Genomic DNA, 20,574 nt, shown 5'->3' with positions numbered 1-20,574 from the left:
GGTCCAAGTACAAATCCCTGAGGCACTCCACTGCCCATTCCCCTCCCCTGAGAATTGACCATTTAATCCTAACTCTCTGTTTCCTGTCTTTTAACCAGTTTATAATCCACAAAAGGACATCGCCTCCTATCCCATGACTTTTTAGTTTTCTTAGAAGCTTCTCATGAGGGACTTTGTCAAACGCCTTCTGAAAATCCAAATACACTACATCTACCGGTTCACCTTTATTCACGTGTTTATTAACCCCTTCAAAAAAATGAAGATTTGTTAGGCAAGACTTCCCTTGGGTAAATCCATGTTGACTGTGTTCCATTAAATGTCTTTCTATATGCTCTACGATTTTGATCTTGAGAATAGTTTCCAATATTTTTCCCGGCACCGACGTCAGGCTCACTGTTTTATAGTTACCCGGATCGCCCCTGGAGCCTTTTTTAAATATTGGGGTTACATTGGCCACCCTCCAGTCTTCAGGTACAATGGATGATTTTAATGATAGTTAAAATTTATAACCTAATAGATCAGAAATTTCATTTCACATGCACCCCGTTCCGGAACACGGCCAGGCATTGTGAAGAGCCAGGATGCAGAGGCTAGTCCGAAGGGGAGAACCCTGTATTGGAAGTGCCAGTGGACTACTACGAAGCACAGATACTTGCAATGAGGTTAAAAGATGGCAATGTGCACATAGGCATCCTGTACATCGCGAGAGCAGAGCCAGTCCTCTTGTTGAAGAAGCGGAAGTAAGGAGCCCACGGATACCATTTTGAACCGCTCACTTCGGAGGAATTTTGTTTAAGGTCTGGAGGTCGAGGATGGGAGGGAGGCTGCCTGTTCTCTATGGAATGAGAAAATACCAGGAGTAGAACCCCCAGCCATGCTGAGCACGGGGAACCAATTCCACAGCTCTGGACTGTAGCAGGGCCAAGAGTTCTAACTTGAGGGTTTTTGCATGTTCTATGAGGCTCCACGTTGGAGAGGTTGGGGAGTCTGGAGGAACGCTGAGAAGGTTCAGGCGGTATCCTCGTAGACAGAGATGACACCCCCCCCCCCCCAGGTGGGTTAGATGGTATGGGCAAAGGGTTTAGGTATCTGCTCTCTCTGTACCAGTCAAAAGCCAGCTGCAGGGCTTGGCTGGGGGGCTGGCTGAGCCCTAGGCGCTCTTTGCTGGCAAGGGTGCCCTAATTTGGGCAGCCCAAGCTGGACGAGTACGGGAGACTGGAGGGTAGTATCTCAGTTGCCGGTAAAACTGCTTCCTGGAATCCCTACGTGGCGCTCTGCGGGTCACCGAAAAGGGATCAGAAGTGGTAGTAGACCACTGACGTAAGGTCTCATGGTGGTCCCTGAGTTGGGCTACTGCGTCCCGGAATTTGTTCCCAGATTTTCTCCTGTACAGGGGAGGTCGGCCAGTTTGTCTTGAACCTCTGGGCTAAGGTCAGAGGCTTTCAGCCAGGCCCAGTGTCAGGCACTAATGCCTGACACTGAGACTCTTGACGCTGTCTCAAAGACATCATAGGCCGCTCTCACCTCATGTTTCCCAGCTTCCAATCCTTTTTGGAGGATGGATTCTATACTTTCCTGAAATTGTTGAGGCAGGTTCTCGGCAAATTCCTGGATCTGTTTCTAGAGGTTCCAGTTGTACTGGGTCATGTACAACTGGTATGCCTCTATGCAAGCAATAAACATGGATCCCTGGAAAACTCTGTGGTCTTTCCCCAGAGGAGTGTGGCCTGGCCCTCTTGGCTTTCTTCTGGGCTGATTCTATCACCACTGATTGATGAGGCAACTGTCTCCATTGGAAGCCTAAGGCATGTTGCAACAGATAGGTAGCGTCAGTCTTCCTGTTGACTGGGGCCACAGAACCTGGTTGTTCCCAGAGGAGGTCTAAAAGGACCTCATTTACAGGGATGGCCATCACCTCCTTAGGGACATCCACAAATTGGAGGACCTCCAACATCTTGTGGCAGGTGTCCTCTTGAGTCAAAAACTGAAAAGAGAATGGTTTCCGCCGTTGCTCACACAAAGCCCGCGAAGGTTAAATCTTCAGGAGGCGAGCCCCATCTCTCGTCTGGGGGAGAAGGTTCCGACAGAATGTCCTCGGAGGCCTCTGACGAGTGGTTGGAAGAGGCATCTTCCCACGGATCGTAAGGGGCTTCCCTCCTCACCACCGAATTGTCCGGGTCAAGGAGGGAGGTCAGAACCCAAAGTACGAGGTGCGGGCACCAATGCTTGGTGAAGTGGAACAGACAACGGCTGCGCCGGCATCGAGGTCAACGGGACCTGTGGTGGATGCCGGGGCACCAGAAGGCCAGAAGGCCCCGGAACAGGATCCAGCTTCTGTGGCACCGCCTGTGGGGATGAGCATGGCACCGCTTCCTCCTCCTTCAAGGATCCCGGAATTGGGATCGAGACAGGGCACCTGGGGGCCACGCAGTACACGTTACATCGGTAAGGCTCCAAGCAGCACGTCCAACCTTTCCAGCAGGAGCACAACATGGAAAGCGCCGGTTCCTATGCCGGTATGGGAGCCGGCTTTGGTGGCTGCTGGAGGCCCTGGAGGGCATTTAGCACTGCCTGTTGAACCATGCGGTCCAACTCCTCTCTAAATGCAGGTGCAGGAAATACCAACCCGGGAGGAGGAGACAGGCTAGGTTTCACCGGAGCCTCCCCAGGGATCTGTGGAGGCTCGGTACCCGGCACCGATATCAGTGGGGAACGCTTTGGACTCCTAGGCTTGGAGGAGGGTGGGGCCTCCTCTTCTCGGGGTTTCTTTGGAGGAGGTTCGGCCGAGGCAGATGCTGTTCCGGTGTCTGTGCCAGCACCGGTCGGTGAAGCACGTCTGTGCTTCCCACGGTGCTTGGCCCAGTCCTTCTCTGGTGCAGAGGATGACGATCCCGAAGCTTTTGAACGCTCCAGTGCCGGTGAGGGGTGATCTCCCGTCCCTTGGTCATCACAGCAGGATGCTGAGGGCGAAGGTCCTGAGTCAGATCGATCCCCGCAACCTGACGTACCTACTAAAGGAGTCAAAGGAGCAGACTGCTTGGAACCAAACAAGTGCTCCATCTTGTCCAGGCGGGCGCATCAGCCTTTGGGGGTCATCTGAGCACAGCTGGGACACCGACGGATGTCATGGGAAGGCCCAAGACACAGGACACAAACATCCTGTGGGTCCGTTATGACCATAGTCGCAGACACTCTGGGCACTTCCATCAGCCACTGGGAGGTAGACACTTGGGAACAGACCATAACAGCGTGCAAACAGACCTACTGAGCGCCGGAGGAATCGGTTTGCGATGGGGGACCCCAAGGGGGGGGGGGGGGGGGACTGAAGAAAAACTTCAAATTGTTTCATGAGGAAAAAAGTTCTTAACAGAGCTCCACAAACCATGATGCAACAGCTCCATGGAAAAAGGAGCCCCGCTTAGATCGAGGCGGCAAACCAGGGCAGATGGCGACGGCGAGCAGGCAGGCAAAATGGCGACCTCCTTGGCGGGCTGCCACGTAGGCAGACCTTGCTAGTCCTTGCTCTTCGGAGACCAGTAAGTAAAGATGTACGCCTTACCTGCTCTTCGGCGCTTCCCGGCTGCGACCCAGGCGGTCTCCGGCTGCGGGGGGAGAGGGTAAGTACCGTCACCGCCGCGCTCGAGGAAGTGCACCCGCTGCCTCTAAGCCACGCCCGAACTTGTCTCGCTCGGGGGCTAAGTTCTCACCGGGACTGAGGCTGCCTCTATGCCGCGCCCGAGCCCTTCTCACTCGGGGGCTAGGTCCCTGCCTCGATCCGGCCACCGGACAGAGGCGCTTACCTCCGAGGGACCACGAAATCACCTCGGGAAACTCAACTGGGGGAGGGACCCGAGGGTATCACCGCAGGAGTGCAGGGCTCGTCTTCAGGTAGGATTTCTGCTAAGAATTTAGTCGTTATAATTTGGAGAAACGCTCAGCGAGCGTAAGGTAGCTCCAAACTGCTTTGGAGACGGAAATTACTGAGTTGCTGCACTTCCTGTGGGGGTATATGTACCCCGTGCTGACGTCAGATCCGTCTCCAACTGCTAGCACGAGCACACTATACCCACTTGTTTTGAGTCCATCTGCTACACGCTAGGAAAATAATATTTGTATACATGCACACATCTATAAATCAAAAGGGCTGGGAGGTTGTATTATGTGCCTGCACACAGAACCTTAGATCCTGTATCATTTGCACAGCAAAGTTTCATAGTAAGGTGTAGCTTTATATAAGAAGTGAAGTGGGGCAGGCCTTATGTAATGGTTTTATTAAAAAAAAAAAATTTTGCTACAGGAACACTCATTTCTACAATCTCTCTCTACACCCGATATCACATGGCAGGACTCTCCCTTTAAATCGCAACAATATTTTTTTTTAAGTTATACACATAAATACACATCCTCATGATATGGGAGAGGATGACAAGTCAGCAGTATTACCCACAAGGCTGTGAGTGAGAATGGAAATCCCAGACATCAGGATGGAAGATGAGGAAACACAGCACAAGCAGACTAAGATCATATACTCAAAACTTTGAGAGCCACCGTGCTTTCATTCTCAAAATTCTCCATTGCTTCTGCTCGGAGAATTTTTGTTACATTTTTATTTTGTCAATTGTTCTATGAAATTTTCTCTTTGAGGAAGAATTAAAGCGACAACAGTTTTTGGCTGAATCCCTGTATTTTAACCCCAGTTGGCTTGGTCATCTGGGCTCATCTCCAAGATATTTGTGACTATTCCTGTTCCAATGGTCTTGTTGCCATCGCGCAGGGTGAAGCGCTGGCCCTTCTCTAGAACCATGGGCTGTCGCAATGTAAGAGTCAGGGAAGTATCCTCTCCTGGCATTACCAGTTCCTGAAAGGAAACAGAACACCACGGCTCAATACCAGCTCCAGCTGCTGCAAAGTGAGAAAGGATGCTCTGCTTTAAACAACCCCCCCCCCCTTCAGTAATAGCTTCAGCTGTGTGTGTCTTTGCCATAAATAAATAAGACATACACACACACTCGCACAAACAGCAAAAGAGGCAGAAAATTATTTCAAGTTTACTAATCATTTGACCACCTATTCTGCAAATCATTTTTTATGTTGCTATTGCATAGTGAATTTATTCCACATTGGATATACTTAGTGAGAGACCACGCCTCATGTGTGGAGTAAATGGAACCCCCAAGGCATAAGCAGAGAGAAAGTGGTGAAAGACACTCCCTCCCTCCCCCAGAATGAGCAGCAAGGGACAGCTGAACTGTGAACACTGTTGCAATGGGAGAAGATACCTTATTGGGTGGTAGAATGACCCTACAGGCCATGTCCCAGGTCAGGGAAAACATGACAGGCATAAAGTTGGTAACAAAAGGTTTGTGCCGTCCACCTTCCTCCTTACTCAAGATGTAAATCTGCAAGAATAGGAGAACACCAGTACATTAACACCCCATATACAGCCATCATTGGTCTGCACAGATTTAAGGAAAGAATAAAATCTGTTTCCGGTCTGCCAGAGTCTAGCTTTCTCTCTAGAGCATGAACTTCAAATGCAAGGGGTTTTTCATGGCCTCCTTAATCATAAATTAGAGCTCTCTGGCAGTTTGAAGATGTACACTATTAAACTAATTAATGTAATGAAAAAAATGACAGGAGTCAGGTGGCATCCAACTAACACAGTTATCTCCGTGAAGATAATTATGTAATGCTGTCACCTTTTGATTTAGCATAGCCTTTCAATAGCAAGCACAATATACTGAGGTTAGATCATTTGGTAATTTTTTTTGAGAAAACAATTTTTATTGAGTATCACACTGAACTGAAAAACATGGATGTCACAGAAACAGTAAAACATAGAACAGAATACAGATATTGATAATGATACTCATCGAACAAAAGGAAACACCCATTATGTGTTATTCCTGTGTGCCCATGTCCACATGGGTTCTAAACTCCAGGGTCGCCCATCCTGGTGGCCCTTACTGGGTGGTATCCGGGGATGTTGCACTCTGATACATCCCACATATCAGTTCATCAAGCAACTGCAGCAGGGCGAGACCCTAAAAATCATTGGTAATATTTTTTTTTTAAACAAAATCTATGTCGTATGCAGATACAGGGAGATCATTCTAGGAATGAGATTAGACTAGAAGGGTTTCTTGAAGCCTTTAGGGTGTATAGTGATACTACTCTAGGAAATCATCCAACGTTTTAGAAGTATTTCCTTCATAAATAGCAGTGAGCAAGGTTGAGGCAGATTCTGGCTGGACAGAAAAATCAGGTGTGAAAAATGGTGAAACAGGTATACACCCTAGAAGAAAGGCGAGATAAGGGAGATATGATAGACACATTTAAATATCTCACAGGTTTGCATGCACAGGAAGCGAGCCTCTTTCAATGGAAAGGAGGCTCTAGAATGAAGGGTTATGGGATGAGGCGTAGACTCAGGAGTAATCTTAGGAAATATTTCTTTACAGAGAGGATAGTGGATGAATGGAACAGCCTCAAGTGGAGATAAAAACTATCTGAATTCAAGAAAGCATGGGATAAATATAGGGATATCTGAGGGATTGATGGGAATTGTAAAGCTAAATAATTGGGCAGATGGGTGAAATCACATGATGTGACAGGAGAGTGAAGATGTGTGACTTCACAACTCTGGGGTCCCACTCCCCATCTCAACACATCTGGATCTTTTTACTTAAACTAGCTCCAAATGGCAAGACATAGCTTTTGTCAATAATATTCGGTGTTTTTTCAGGCTGAAAAGATACAATTTGGAGCATTTATGGCAACAAAGCTTGCTCGGAAGGAGAAAAAAAAAGCCTGTGGCAGGCATGATGGCAGATGGCACAAGCTATCCTCCTTCCCAGAGTATGCCACTGAAGGAAGAAAGATCTCATAGCGAAAGTAGTCACAGCTCTAGCTGGCAGGTTTGATAAAATTTATGAAAAATTTGCTGAATCCAAGCCCTATTTGTGACAAATTTTCAGCAGGTCCAAGAGGTGGAAACACATCTTACTGGCATAGATGAGGGGATTCAGGTCCTAGGGAGGGACTTAGCAGCGGCAAAATCATTGGTGGTTAAAACTGAGCAAAAATTAGATGACCTTGAGAATATGTCCCTGCATTGCAATGTACAACTAACTGGCCTACCAGAGTCCACTGAAGGCAGGGCCTTACTGGAATTTTTGGAAACCTGGCTTGGTGAAGCGCTTGTGTCTCAGATGCACGTGGCATGCTACAAATAGAACTCGTGACACAGACTAGGCCACAGCTAGTTATAGCAAAGTTCCTTAATTATCGCCATAAGAAAGGAGTCCTCAGGCTGTATCGACAAAATCGAAATCTAAAGTATGATGGTCACTCCATTCCACTTTTTCCAGATTATTCTGCTGTGGTAACAGTGAAAAGGACATTATTTGCACCAGTTTGTGCTAAGTTGTCAGAACACCATATTCACTTCCAACTTCAATTTCCCACAAAACTGAGAATCCAGCACTAAACAAAAGCCACGTTTTTGATACAGCGGACGAAGTGAATGCATTCATGGAGAACCGGGAAATAAAATTGCAGTGTCACAGGGCACTTGAATCAGAAGATCCTAGTGACAAATATATATCCTGTTCCTACCGGAGAGAGAATCTCTTCAGAATGTTATTTTTTTTTTTATATTTATTTATTTATCAAATTTTAATTATACAAGCATATAAATACTTGATGGAAAAAAAAGGAAATAGACATTCAAATTATTATCAACTAAACTTGCAATAATACCTTCAATCGTTCCATATTCAATAAATGTCTATTACAAATTCTTAGTCCTCCATAATGGGGAAAGTTAAACATTGCATTTTAACAAGGCTTAATGTAACTTAAAAATCAAGGAAATATTCAACGAACAACAAGGTTTTAAATATTCCTACATTTGTTAGATTTACTGAGGTGTTACAATCATACTATTCAAGGATCTTTCTTTTTGTTTCTCTATCAGTAGTTTTTTTAACTGTGAGGGCTGGTAGAAACAATATCTTGTTTTTTGATGTTCGACACAGCATTTACAAGGAAACTTCAATTTATATGAAGCTCCAATTTTTATCACTTCAGTTTTCATACTGAGGAATTCTTTTCTCCTTTTTTGGGTCTCCCTTGTTAAATCAGGGAACATTCTTACTGATAATGAATAAAACTTTTCTCCTATATTCCTGAAAAAAAGTTTTTGGACCCACTCCTTATCGGTATTTAAGAGAAACGTGATTATTAAAGTAGCTGATTGAATTGTTTCTAAATTTGTAGATTCTAATATATCTGTGATGTTTAAGGGAGCTAGAGATGGTTGTTCTATTTCCTTATCATTTTCATTTCTAATCTTCCATTGGGGAATATAATATAATTGGGTTAATGGAGGTAAGGTTTGTTGAGGAATTTTTAATACCTCAATAGCATATTTGTTCCACATCTCTTTAGCAGAGAGATGTGGAATTTTAGGAAAATTTATCAACCTTAAGTTTCTGTTTCTTTGTTGATTCTCCAACCCTTCCATTTTTCTAGAGAGATATTGATTCTCTTTTATTATTGATTCATTTAAATTTTTTAATTTTTTCAATTCAGTCATATTTTCTCCCATTAACTGATCTCTTTTTTTATCTTCAGATTGTATTTCATTAATATTAGATTCCATATTCTCAATTTTACTAATGAGTGGGTTTAATTGAAGAGTCAAGTTTTTATTCATTATTTCCAGAGTTTCCCAGATAGTTTCTAAGGAGAAACTTTCAGGTCTCTGTAGAGATATTGTTTCTATATTCCCAGCTCTCAATTTTGGATCCCGACTAGATAAGGAACCCTCAGATACATCCCCTTCTAACATGCTAGATCCACTAGCATGTGCTGCTACTTGATTCAGAGATGTCCCCAGTCCTTCACCCACCTCGCCTGGCTGAAACACAGGTTGTGGATGCTGTCTGTCCGGATCAAGATATGTTCTTATAACAGCAGGATTTTTAGGAGGTATTCTAACATCCGGGGATAGCGAGATCTCAAGTTCACGAAGATTTGCCGTGCCTCCCTGCAAACCTTCAAGTGAATCATCTCCCGGTATTGCTGAAACCTTTCTTATGTGGGCGTCCATTGGGCCCATCACAGGACTGGCCAAGTTATCAGTAAACGGCCTTTCTCTAGCCCTTCTTTTCCGGGCTGAGTGCGGCATATTACTTTAGAACACAGGAAATACTTAATTCGAAAATTTTACGAAAATTACTTATCTTGACCAGGTTGTTCGGCGACGTCTTTTAGCTTCCCCAAATTAGGAGACCGAGGGTTGCATCATATAGAATAATCAAATCACTCCTGCATCCATCCGAATCCAGGCAAAGCCAGGCAAAGCCTTACTAACGCGCGCGCCTTGTGCGCGCGCGGCTTTGGCAGCGCGCCGGCGTCGACTGCGCGCCGCAGGTGGCCAGATGTTATAGGGTCACTTCCTGGGTCCCGCCCTCCACGTCGAGGGACGCGCTGGAATCTCCGTCCGGGCAAGTAACAGTTCTTACCCCAGGATACAGGTAATAACCAAACGAGTAGATATCACTCCCTCTCAGTCTCAGCGCGGTTACAGAAAGGGCCCGACTTTAAAGCACCACTTCCTGGGTCCCGCCCTCCACGTCGAGGGACGCGCTGGAATCTCCGTCCGGGCAAGTAACAGTTCTTACCCCAGGATACAGGTAATAACCAAACGAGTAGATATCACTCCCTCTCAGTCTCTCTCTTCAGAATGTTAAAATATTAATCGGTGAGTCTTCCTGCTGATTAATGGATATTTCAAGGCTACACATTAGCATGGCTGGAAGCAGTGATGATTTTTTTTCCCCATTTTATTAGGAGGCTTAATTATGCTGCAGTAGTCTCTTTAACTGGTATATCCCTACTCGGGGAGATTTATTGCTGTTGATCTATTTTTGAAACAAGTTGTTTCGAGGTATGCACATTTGGGGAGCAGGGCCCTGCATATGAAATGTGTTCAAGATGCCCATTCATGGCAACATGTTTTGAGGGGACAATTACAGTTGGGGGGAAATCGGGGGGGGGGGGGGGGGGGAAGGAGTAAAAAGGTATGTAGCTTAGTGGAAAATGGGAAGTTTGTAGTAAAGAAATTTTTGACTTCTGAGAGGTGCAGGGAAGGGCTTTCAGATAAACGGAACCAAGATCTAAGCTGAGAGGTCCAGTTTGATGAAATGGCCATGTACAATGTTGGGATTACTACCTGATAATCCCCTTTTCCTTAGTGTAGACAGATGGACTCAGAACAAATGGGGATAGTATCCGCGTGCTAGCAGTTGGAGACTGATCTGACATCAGCACGGGGGTGTATATATCCCCACAGGAAGCGTAGCTATTCAGTAATCTTCCTTGCAAAAGCTGTTATAGATGTGTGTACTGACACTCAGTTAAAAAGTGAAACAGGATTCCCCTGACCGATTGATAGTAGCTGGAGACCGCCAGCATTCCCAACCGGAAGGCGTGGACACCTGGTAGAGTGTACGCTCTTATGGAAACAGATGACATGGCTTACCTTGAATCGGTGATACCCATGTACGCAGGCAGCTGGGCGGGATGCTGAGTCCATCTGTCTACACTAAGGAAAAGGGGATTATCAGGTAGTAATCCCAACATTTCCTGGCGTGTAGCCAGATGGACTCAGAACAAATGGGATGTACAAAAGCTTTACTCCCAGCCTGGGCGGGAGGCTGCCTGAGGCCCATGTAGTACCGCCCTCGCAAATGCCGAGTCCTCCCTGGCCTGGACATCCAGATGATAGAACCTGGAGAAGGTATGGAGGGAGGACCACGTTGCCGCTTTACAGATTTCCGCAGGCGATAGCATCCTGGATTCTGCCCAAGATGCTGCTTGTGCTCTGGTAGAATGAGCCTTGACTTGTAGAGGCGGAGACTTCCCAGCCTCTACGTACGCTGCTCTGACAACTTCTTTAATCCAGTGGGCGATGGTGGGCCGCGAGGCCGCTTCACCTAGCTTCTTCCCGCTGTACAGGACGAACAGATGGTCCGTCTTTCGTAGGTCTTGTGTAAGTTCCAAATATCTGGGCAGCAATCTGCCAATGTCGAGATGGCGTAATAAACGCCCTTCTTCAGATTTCTTCAGACCCGCCGTGGTAGGCAAGGATATGGTTTGATTAAGATGAAACTGTGAAACCACTTTAGGTAGAAAGGAGGGAACCATACGAAGATGGATAGCCTCCGGAGTGATTCTGAGAAAGGGATCACGGCAGGACAATGCTTGTAGCTCTGAGATGCGGCGGGCTGAACATACAGCCAGCAAGAACACCATCTTCAAGGTTAGAGAACGAAGAGACAGGCCCCGAAGGGGTCTGAAGGTGGATCCCGCGAGGAAATCCAAAACAAGGTTGAGGTTCCACAAAGGCACAGGCCACTTCAGTGGCGGACGAATATGCTTGACTCCCTGCAGGAAGCGAGAAACATCCGGGTGCTTGGCGATGGTCTTGCCATCCCTCCTGGGACCATAGCAAGACAGCGCAGCCACCTGAACCTTGATGGAGCTGAGGGAGAGACCCTTCTGAAGTCCATCCTGCAGGAAATCCAACACAATAGGGATTGTGGTTGCATGTGGATTGGTGCTGTGAGTGTCGCACCATGCTTCAAATACTCTCCAGATCCGGATGTATGTGAGGGATGTGGAAAACTGCGAGCTCAGAGGAGGGTATCAATCATGGGCTCCGAGTAACCCCTCTTCTTTAATCTAGCCCTCTCAAGGGCCATACCGTAAGAGAGAATTGAGCCGGATCCTCGTGAAGAATGGGACCTTGATGTAGAAGGTCCCGGAGAGGAGGCAGGGGAAGGGGCTCCCCTGCCAGTAGTCTTCTCATGTCCGCGTACCAGGGTCTTCTTGGCCAGTCTGGCGCCACTAGAAGAACTAGGCCCCGGTGTCTCTGAATCTTGCGGATGACAGCGCCTAGCAGAGGCCACGGAGGAAAGGCGTACAGTAGGGTCCCTGGAGGCCATGGCTGAACCAGGGCATTGATTCCGTGTGAGCACGGGTCGCGCTTGCGGCTGAAGTATCTGGGTACTTGAGCGTTGGACTTGTCCGCCAGTAAATCCATGTCCGGAATCCCCCAATGATCCACAATCATCTGGAAGGCCGTGGGTGAGAGCTGCCACTCTCCCGGATTTAGGCTTTCTCTGCTGAGGAAGTCTGCCGTGATATTGTCCTTCCCGGCAATGTGGACGGCGGAGATGTCCTGAAGATTCACCTCTGCCCAAGTCATCAGAGGGGCGATCTCCCGAGATACCTGTCGGCTTCTGGTTCCGCCCTGACGGTTGATGTATGCCACCGTGGTGGCGTTGTCGGACATCACTCTGACTGCTCTGTTCTTCAGTCTGTGAGCAAATCGAAGGCATGCCAATTGGACTGCCCGGGCCTCTAGACGGTTGATGTTCCACGCTGACTCTTCTCTGTTCCACCGCCCTTGTGCGGTGAGTTCTTCGCAGTGTGCTCCCCAGCCGCTCAGGCTGGCATCTGTGGTGAGCAAGATCCACATGGGAGAGGACATCTTCGACCCCCGGCTCATGTGGTTGGACTGCAACCACCACCGTAACTGGGTCCGCACTCTGGCTGGTAGAGGTAGGTGCGTGGAGTAGTTCCGTAGACGGGGGCTCCAGCGAGAGAGCAGGGCGTATTGTAGAGGTCTCATATGGGCCCTCGCCCAAGGTACCACTTCCAGGGTGGATGCCATGAGACCAAGAACCTGCAGATAATCCCAGGCTGTGGGCCGACTGGCTCCCATCAAATACTGGATATACTGCTGAAGTTTCAACTTTCTCTTGGTTGTGAGACTGACTGTGTCTGCCCGGGTGTGGAACTGTACTCCCAGGTATTCCAGTGACTGGGAAGGCTGTAGGCAGCTCTTGCTGAGGTTGATTACCCAGCCCAGGCTTTCCAGAAGGGCTATCACTCTGTCGGTGGTCCGAAGGCTTTCCTCTCGTGACTTCGCCCTGATCAGCCAGTCGTCTAGGTAGGGATGGACCAGAATTCCTTCCCGCCTGAGTGCCGCCGCTACCACTACTACCACCTTGGTGAATGTCCGTGGCGACGTTGCCAACCCGAAGGGCAGAGCCCGAAACTGGAAGTGGCGGCCTAGAACCTTGAAGCGTAGGTAGTGCTGATGATCCGGATGGATCGGGATATGCAGGTATGCCTCTGACAGGTCTAATGCCGTGAGGAATTCTCCTGGCTGTACTGCGGCCTTGATGGAGCGTAGAGTTTCCATGCGAAACCTCGGGACCCGTAAGTATTGATTGACCGACTTGAGGTCCAGGACAGGCCGAAAGGTACCCCCTTTCTTGGGTACCATGAAATAAATGGAATAATGTCCAGAATTCACTTCCCAGGCAGGTACTTGGATGATGGCTTTCAAGGACAGGAGCCTCGCCAGGGTAGCTTCCAATGCTGCCTTCTTGTGTATGGGACATGAAGATTCCACAAACTTGTCCGGAGGGAGATGATGAAATTCCAGATAATATCCCTCCCGGATAACGGCGAGAACCCACTGGTCCGATGTAATCTCGACCCATCTGGGGTAGAAGAGGGTCAACCTGCCCCCTATGGCTCCGTCCCCCAGATGAATCGGCGGATTCTCATTGGGAGGCGTGGCCGGGACCCGAGCCCGGGCCTGCTCCCCTCTTGCGCTGCTTGGTCCGAAAGGACTGATTCCTGGCCGGGGGACGTGGTGCCTGGTAGCGACCCCTGTAAGGAACGAAACGCTGGGAACTCCTGCCCCTAGAGGGCCTTGGAAAGGCGTGCTGGCCCCTTCTGAACCGATCTTCCGGCAATCTGGGCACTGGAGAGGCACCCCATGCACTGGCCAGTTTATCAAGGTCGCTGCCAAATAGAAAAGAGCCCTTGAAGGGCAATCTGATGAGGCGTGTCTTAGAAGGCGCATCAGCCGACCATCTTCGGATCCAGAGCTGCCTCCTGGCGGCTACGGAGGATGAAATCCCTTTAGCTGTTGTCCGGACCAGGTCAGATGCCGCATCTGTAAGGAACGAAAGAGCGGATTCCATGTCTGCCGCCGGAGCGTTGTTTCTAACCTGTGACAAACAGGCACGCGTCACCACCGTGCAGCAGGTGGCGATCCGTAAAGATAAAGCTGCCACCTCAAAGGCCTGACACAGAATGGCGTCCAGTTGCCGGTCATGCGGCTCCCTGAGGGCCGTCCCCCCTTCAACCGGAATGGTAGTGCGCTTGACCACAGCGCTAATCAAGGCGTCCACCTGAGGGCACGCCAGCAGGTCCTGGATAGCCGGTGCTAATGGGTACATGCTCTTCAGAGCCCGACCCCCTTTGAAGGCAGCCGCTGGTGCCGCCCATTCTAAATAGATCAGTTGTTGCGCCGCCTGTAAGAATGGAAAATGGCGGGCCGTAGGACGAAGACCTTCCAGCAGGGGGTTCTGCGCAGAGGGTACCGAAGCGCTGGGACCTGTAATATCCAATTCTGCCAGACACTGAGACACCAGGTCGGAGAGATCCTCCTTAGGGAAGAACCGCCTCATGGTTCTATATGGCTCAGTCCCTGGAGGGAGGTCCCCCTCGTCCGGGAGTTCGGACTCGTCCTGTGAGACCTCCTGGTCTGACTGATCCGGACTATCCATCGGTGGGAAGTCCCACTCGCGATAAGGTCGTGATGGTCCAGGAACCGGATCCGCAGGAGCTGCTACTGCAGCAGCCGCCGCAGGCGCAGCCACCGCAGGAACTACAGGAACAGCCCCCAGGTATTCAAGGGTTTAAGACGGTGTGAGATGTCTCTTTGCCAGATTCACTACCCAGCCCAGAGATCTTAACTGGACCAGAATCTGCTGCACTGACTATCGACAGAGATCTGCTGACTTTACACGGACGAGCCATTTGTTGAGATATGGATGCACCAGCATGCCTTCCCCTCCTGAGCACTGTTGATAGCATCACCATTACTTTGGGGAATGTAAGCAGTGCTATTGCCAACCCAAAAGGAAGAGCTCAAAACTGGAAGTGTTCTCCCAGGATCATGAACCTCAGGAACCACTGGTGCTCTGGCCTGATTGGTATATACAGATATCCTCTGTCAAATCTAGGGATGCCAGGAACTCTCTCCCATGTACTACCACTACGACTGACCACAGAGCCTCATACGAAATTGGAGAATCTTGAAGGCCACATTACCTTTTTTAAATTTAAAATCGGCTGAAACGTTCTTTCAATTTTTGGTACCACGAAATAAATGGAATATCTTCCTGTTCTCTATTCTTCTCGAGGAACCAGCAATTATAGCCCTAGACATTGCAAGCGGTCCACTGTCCCCCAAACTGTCACCTACTTGGCAAGTGGAGCACAAGGGGAAACAACATAGGCTTCTTGTATTGTCAAGCAAATTTTAACATGTAGCCATCTCTTATCACATTTAGGACACACTGGTCTGTTGTAATTCTGGTCCACTCCTCGTAAGCCAAATGACCCCTGATAGCCAGAACAGAAGAGTGGACCGGCTTTGCCTCACTGTGAGGACTTGGACCCCCCCTAAGTTCCTTGACCAGGGTTGTCTTGGGATGGCTTCTGCCCACCCCAAAAGGACTGCCCCCAAGACTGTGCTCTGCCCAAGCCCTTCTTCGAGGCCCCAAACAGCCCCTATTCTGCCAAAATCTCTTAGTAGCCACAAGAGCCTTCTAGCGGAGACCGCTGACACCATAGTTCTTGAAGAAGTACGAATTAGGTCATATAGAGCATCTGCCCCATAGATGACTGCTGCTTCCCAATGCCTCACTTATTCCGCTTCTTGGGGCGACAAGTCCTTGGCACTCTGTTACTCAAGCTTGCGTGGAACATAAAGCTACTGTATACCACCGCCTTAATGCCAAGAGTGGACACCTCAAAGATGGTCTTGAGATATACTTCCAGCTTTTGGTTCTGTAAATCCTTCAGGGCCGCTGTGCCAGCCACTGGAATGGTGGTCCTCTTCGTAACCGTGGATACCAAATTGTCCACCTTCAGTACTCTGAGGAGTTCCAAAGTCTCCTCCAGAAGGGGATAGAGCTTGTCCATAGTTCTACTGACTTTCAGGCCAGTATCCGGAGTATCCCACTTCCTGACCACCAACTGCTTCACCATTCTGTGAAAAGACCCACCATGACCAGGTCCACGGGTTCTTGGTCTTGCTCCTCCTGTGGAACCATAATTCCCAACTCTGCAAGTGCATGAGGGATGAGGGGACCCAGTTCTTTCCTCTGAAAAAGGCGCACACCTTGGGGGTCATCACCTTCCAAGGACTAGGGCTTCTCTGAATCCTCATCCTGAGGGTCTTGGGAGCCTGCAGGAATAGGGGCCTCAGGAGGGTCATTAACGGCCACTCCCTGGACTGACTCCTCTGAAGATACGACGTCCGCCGTACCACGTCCACTCAGCGCCTTGATCGTCCGGATCCTATTGGCTTCCACAGGATCCGGATCTTTAAATTTCTTACTTGGTGGGCCCACAGAAGGTCTGCTTTTAAAAGGATAAGACCTTTTGACCCCCCGGGCCAAGTAGGCCTGGTGCATGAGTAAGGTGAAATCTGGAAAGAAAAGATAGAAAATCCTGCCCATTTCCCCCCCCCCCCCCTCCCCGCCAGGGATCCAGCTCCTAATCCTGCTGCCCCTCCATGCCCCTCCCAGGGGCTCAAATCTGCTGGGGACAGCGTAGGGGTGAGATCCCCTCCCCCAGCTGCAGGATCCTCCCAAGCAGAAACAGTCTCCAAAATGGCTCAACAGGAACGGGTCAGTCGCACTGCCTGAAGCAGCTCGCAGCTGATGAGGACCACACTGCCACAAGGTGGCTATTTCCAATCCCTGCAAGGAGCCCTCCCCACCAGGGAGGCAACGGGAGCATATCCCAGTACGAGAAAGCCACCTGCCCAGCTCACCACATGCTGCGCAGCGGCTGAAGCGCGGCATGATTGTCACTCGGGGAACCTTGCTTTCGGAGCTGGACACCTGCGCGGCTGGAGGAAGACGGCCACAGAAAACTCCTTTACTCCCGTAAGCCTCCCGGAGAGGGAAGGGCCAGAAGTGCTGATGTGATCCCCAGCGAACAAGCACCTCAGTCTGGTTTCCTTTTTTTTTTTGTAACTTGAATAAACTTTAATAAAAATGTGTTCTTCCCTGAAGAGGAATGGCAGCGGTGTCCCAGTCAATGGTGCTAAAGAGGGAGGGAGCCAGACTACTGGCTGTCCTCAGCCTCTGCTCGTTCTAGCCTGCCACCAGGAGGGATGGTCCCACCAGGACCTGCCAACCTCCTGGGAGGCACCTTGAGCGAAAAAGAATAAATCATCTTTTTTTTTTTTCAATTAGGTACAGAACAACAGGTTTTGCCCCACCTCCATCTGCTGGAGACAGAGAAATATTGAGATGGTTAAGAGGCGGTGCCTGCAAAACGTTTTCTGTCTCCATCTGCTGGAGGGGAGGCAAAACCCAGGAGTCTGGACTGATCTGGATACGTACAAGGAAACAAGGTTATATTCCATTCCATGGCAGCCCTAGCACATACCTGAGCCTCAATCTTCTGATGAGGTTTGATGGAGCCTGGCTTACTCATCACCATCCCTCTGCGCACATCCTCCCGCTTCAAGCCTCGCACCAGTGCTCCAAGATTATCACCAGCTTCTGCTCGCTCCAAGCTCTGGTGAAACATCTCTATACCTATGACCAACAAAGATGCAAATAATATACTAGAGCTCTGAGATACCTCAGAACACTCAGACACATCGGACAAGACATCCAAAAGCATTCACCCACCAATGAGACATCTGATGGCATTCAGACAAATCTAAGAACTCAATTAAGTCCTGAGGAACACTTGAGCACTCCCCCATGATACATAAGACAGCCCAGTACATACTAAGAAATGCTTAAACACTCCTAAAATACACCCGAGCATTGTTAAAAAGATCTCACCTGTCACTATGGAGCGAAGGTTTTTATTATGGCCAATAAATTCACAGTCATCACCTTTCTTGATTATGCCTCTCTCTAACGTCCCAGTGACTACAGTTCCTCGACCTGCAAAAAGAAAAAACATCACAGAGTACCACCTTGCCCTGCCATCAAGTGCCTCCACCATTATTATATGTCCTGCAATAGTACCAGCAGGAGCCACTGCCACTTACCCTTTACTGCTGAATGGATATTTGGTGAAACAGGGGTTTTTCATGCTTTACAGTTTGTTGTTCTGCCCTATGACACTTTTTCCCAGAAAGCTCATTTCCCAGAATGCTCATCTCCTGTGTGGTGGCCTGTAGGTAGTATTTGATCTCTGCACTGTAGTTCAAACATGGGCTTCGGATGCTGGCTAACTCAGGGGGCCTGAACAGCATACCTATCCCAGTATCTCTGAGGAAATTGTAAGATTTACATCCTGCAGTTCCATTGGCCAGAAAGCTATTATTAGTCAGAATACCATTGGTGAGAATGTGATTGTTAGCACTGTGTGACCTGATTGGCCCTTCAGTCAGAGAACTAGCCCTGACAGTGCTATATCCTAGTCTCCAGCTGGGAGTACAGAGGGAGTAGATATCTGTGTTATTCAGTTCATGTGGACAGCCTTTTTCCTGACCTCTTCAAGCACTAAACAAGCATGGAAGTATTTAGTTAACTTTTACTATTTAACCCTTGTTGTTTTACCTGTTCCTATTTGCAGATTAAATCTTTTTTTTTTTTTGTTCACGGTTCTTACTTTTTGTTAATAAACTTATTAGTTTGTTAGCTCTGCTGCTTTGGACTGATTAACAATCCTAGTATTGTGTGTATTAAGTTTGTGGGTGTATTTCTAGAAACTGTGTGAATCTTGGGTTGTGTGGGGTCCTAGTGTCCCTAGAAACTGCTAGGGGATTGCTTGCGGGTAGGGAACTTGCCCAGAGGCAAGCAGGAATCCAATTGGTAGGAGGGAGGTTGTCAGTGCAGGGCTGGGTATGGCTTGGCAGGACCCTCCAAGTGGCCACAAGGTTAACCCTGAGTGGATGTTAGGGGTAGCATGAATGCATTATGTGACAGGTCATTATTCAGAATCTGTAATAGGTAATATTTAGCTATGCATTATGGAGGTAATTCTCAAAAGGTTTTACACATGTAAAAGGCCTTTGAGAAAATTGCTACAATATATCTACTTTTACGCAAAACTCCTTTGAAAATTCGCTCTTTAGTTAATGGCAAATTACACAGATTAGAGACCTTGTTTAGTAATTCCCAACAGGATGACAATCTGAAGATTTCCAAAAATCCCAGCAATTTTTGCATGCATTCATGCATTTTCCAATCCCTAATTTTCTCTGGTATCGACTATTGTAATGTGCTCTACCTAGTTCTCCCAGACTCTGCGATCCGACTTTTATTATTAATACAAAATTCAGCTGCTTATATCTTGCTTGGTTCACCTTCAAAAAGTCATTATTACACCAATTTTATTTTCTCTGCATTGGTTACCCATTAAATACATAATCCGTTACAAGATACTATCTATTATTCGTTTGCTTTTACATAATCCATCTTCATTCTGGCTTTGTTCCATTCTTCAGGTTTATAAACTATCTAGACATTTAAGATCACTAAACAAAAATGTACTAGATATTCCATCCATCTGTTTGGCAAGATTAGATATTACTAGGAAAAGAGCTTTCTCTGTTGCAGGTCCACTTTTATGGAACTCTTTACCAACTATGCTCCGTCAAATCTCAAACTCTAAGGAATTCAAAAAGTTGCTAAAAACATACCTAGTGTCTCAAAGGCATTTTCCACCTCGCTGAGAGAACATACTTAACTTTTCCATCATTTACTGCTCAGATATTACCAGGCTTACCTCTGTTTTATATTCTTTCCTCTTTGATTTCTACTTAATCTTTAATTTTTAACTTAGTAATTTATAATTTTATGTTTGTAATTTCCCTCCTTTATATTTGCTTGTTTTTTTTTTTTTTATTGTACACCACTTTGATCAATTCTTTATTGTAAAAACGGTATATAAATAATTTTAAATAAATAAAATATTATGTTGATGTTATAAGCTATTGCTTATGAAAACAAAATATCTTTTTACTTTTATCAATGCAATTACACTTTCCATAATTGTATTCCCTATGTCACTGGCTGGTTCTATAGGGAACTGAAATCTATGTATATTTCTAATTGGGAGACAATTAGCAATGAGGGAAATGTTAATTGTCAGTAGTAGTCTGTCAGATATTTTAGCCACTTTCCATATAGAATTTAAGAATACAAAAGTAAGGATTTTTTTTCTTTTGCTTCTAGCAGCAAATAGGCATCTCCTGTCTTTGAATCTTGTACAGAATTTACAAACTACAGTTAGAGTGGAAGAGTCTGGTGGTGTACCCCTTCAGTGGGAGAGGGAAATAAATGAGTAGGATAGATATGAATTCAGACAAAATATTTATGCCAAAATATCAGAGCAGAATGTGCGTTACCAGCATGAGGTGCTCGCAAGCTGGACCTACACCAGGCAGTTCCAAGGGCTCAGCCTATCACAGAACACTGCTAAACAATGGAAAGT

The 20,574-nt window shown here is 47.6% G+C and overlaps 1 protein-coding gene across 2 annotated transcripts in view; it reads right to left on the bottom strand.

Annotated features, from left to right (window-relative positions):
• Positions 1-4,208: 4,208 nt before the first annotated feature.
• The window catches only part of TUFM (Tu translation elongation factor, mitochondrial), a 68,112-nt gene continuing 51,746 nt past the window's right edge, over positions 4,209-20,574 (bottom strand). For both annotated transcript variants that reach the window (XM_029607110.1, XM_029607112.1), the window contains exons 8-11: positions 17,970-18,074; positions 17,563-17,714; positions 5,280-5,399; positions 4,209-4,858 (exon numbers count right to left, since the gene is read on the bottom strand). In XM_029607110.1, the coding sequence (XP_029462970.1) occupies positions 4,688-4,858; positions 5,280-5,399; positions 17,563-17,714; positions 17,970-18,074 (548 nt within the window). In that variant the 3' untranslated portion in view covers positions 4,209-4,687. The remainder of the gene's footprint in view (positions 4,859-5,279; positions 5,400-17,562; positions 17,715-17,969; positions 18,075-20,574) is intronic.

The sequence above is a fragment of the Rhinatrema bivittatum genome, chromosome 6 (assembly GCF_901001135.1).
Source record: "Rhinatrema bivittatum chromosome 6, aRhiBiv1.1, whole genome shotgun sequence".
Taxonomy (NCBI): Eukaryota; Metazoa; Chordata; class Amphibia; order Gymnophiona; family Rhinatrematidae; genus Rhinatrema; species Rhinatrema bivittatum.
This window is presented reverse-complemented; position numbering and strand designations above follow the sequence as displayed.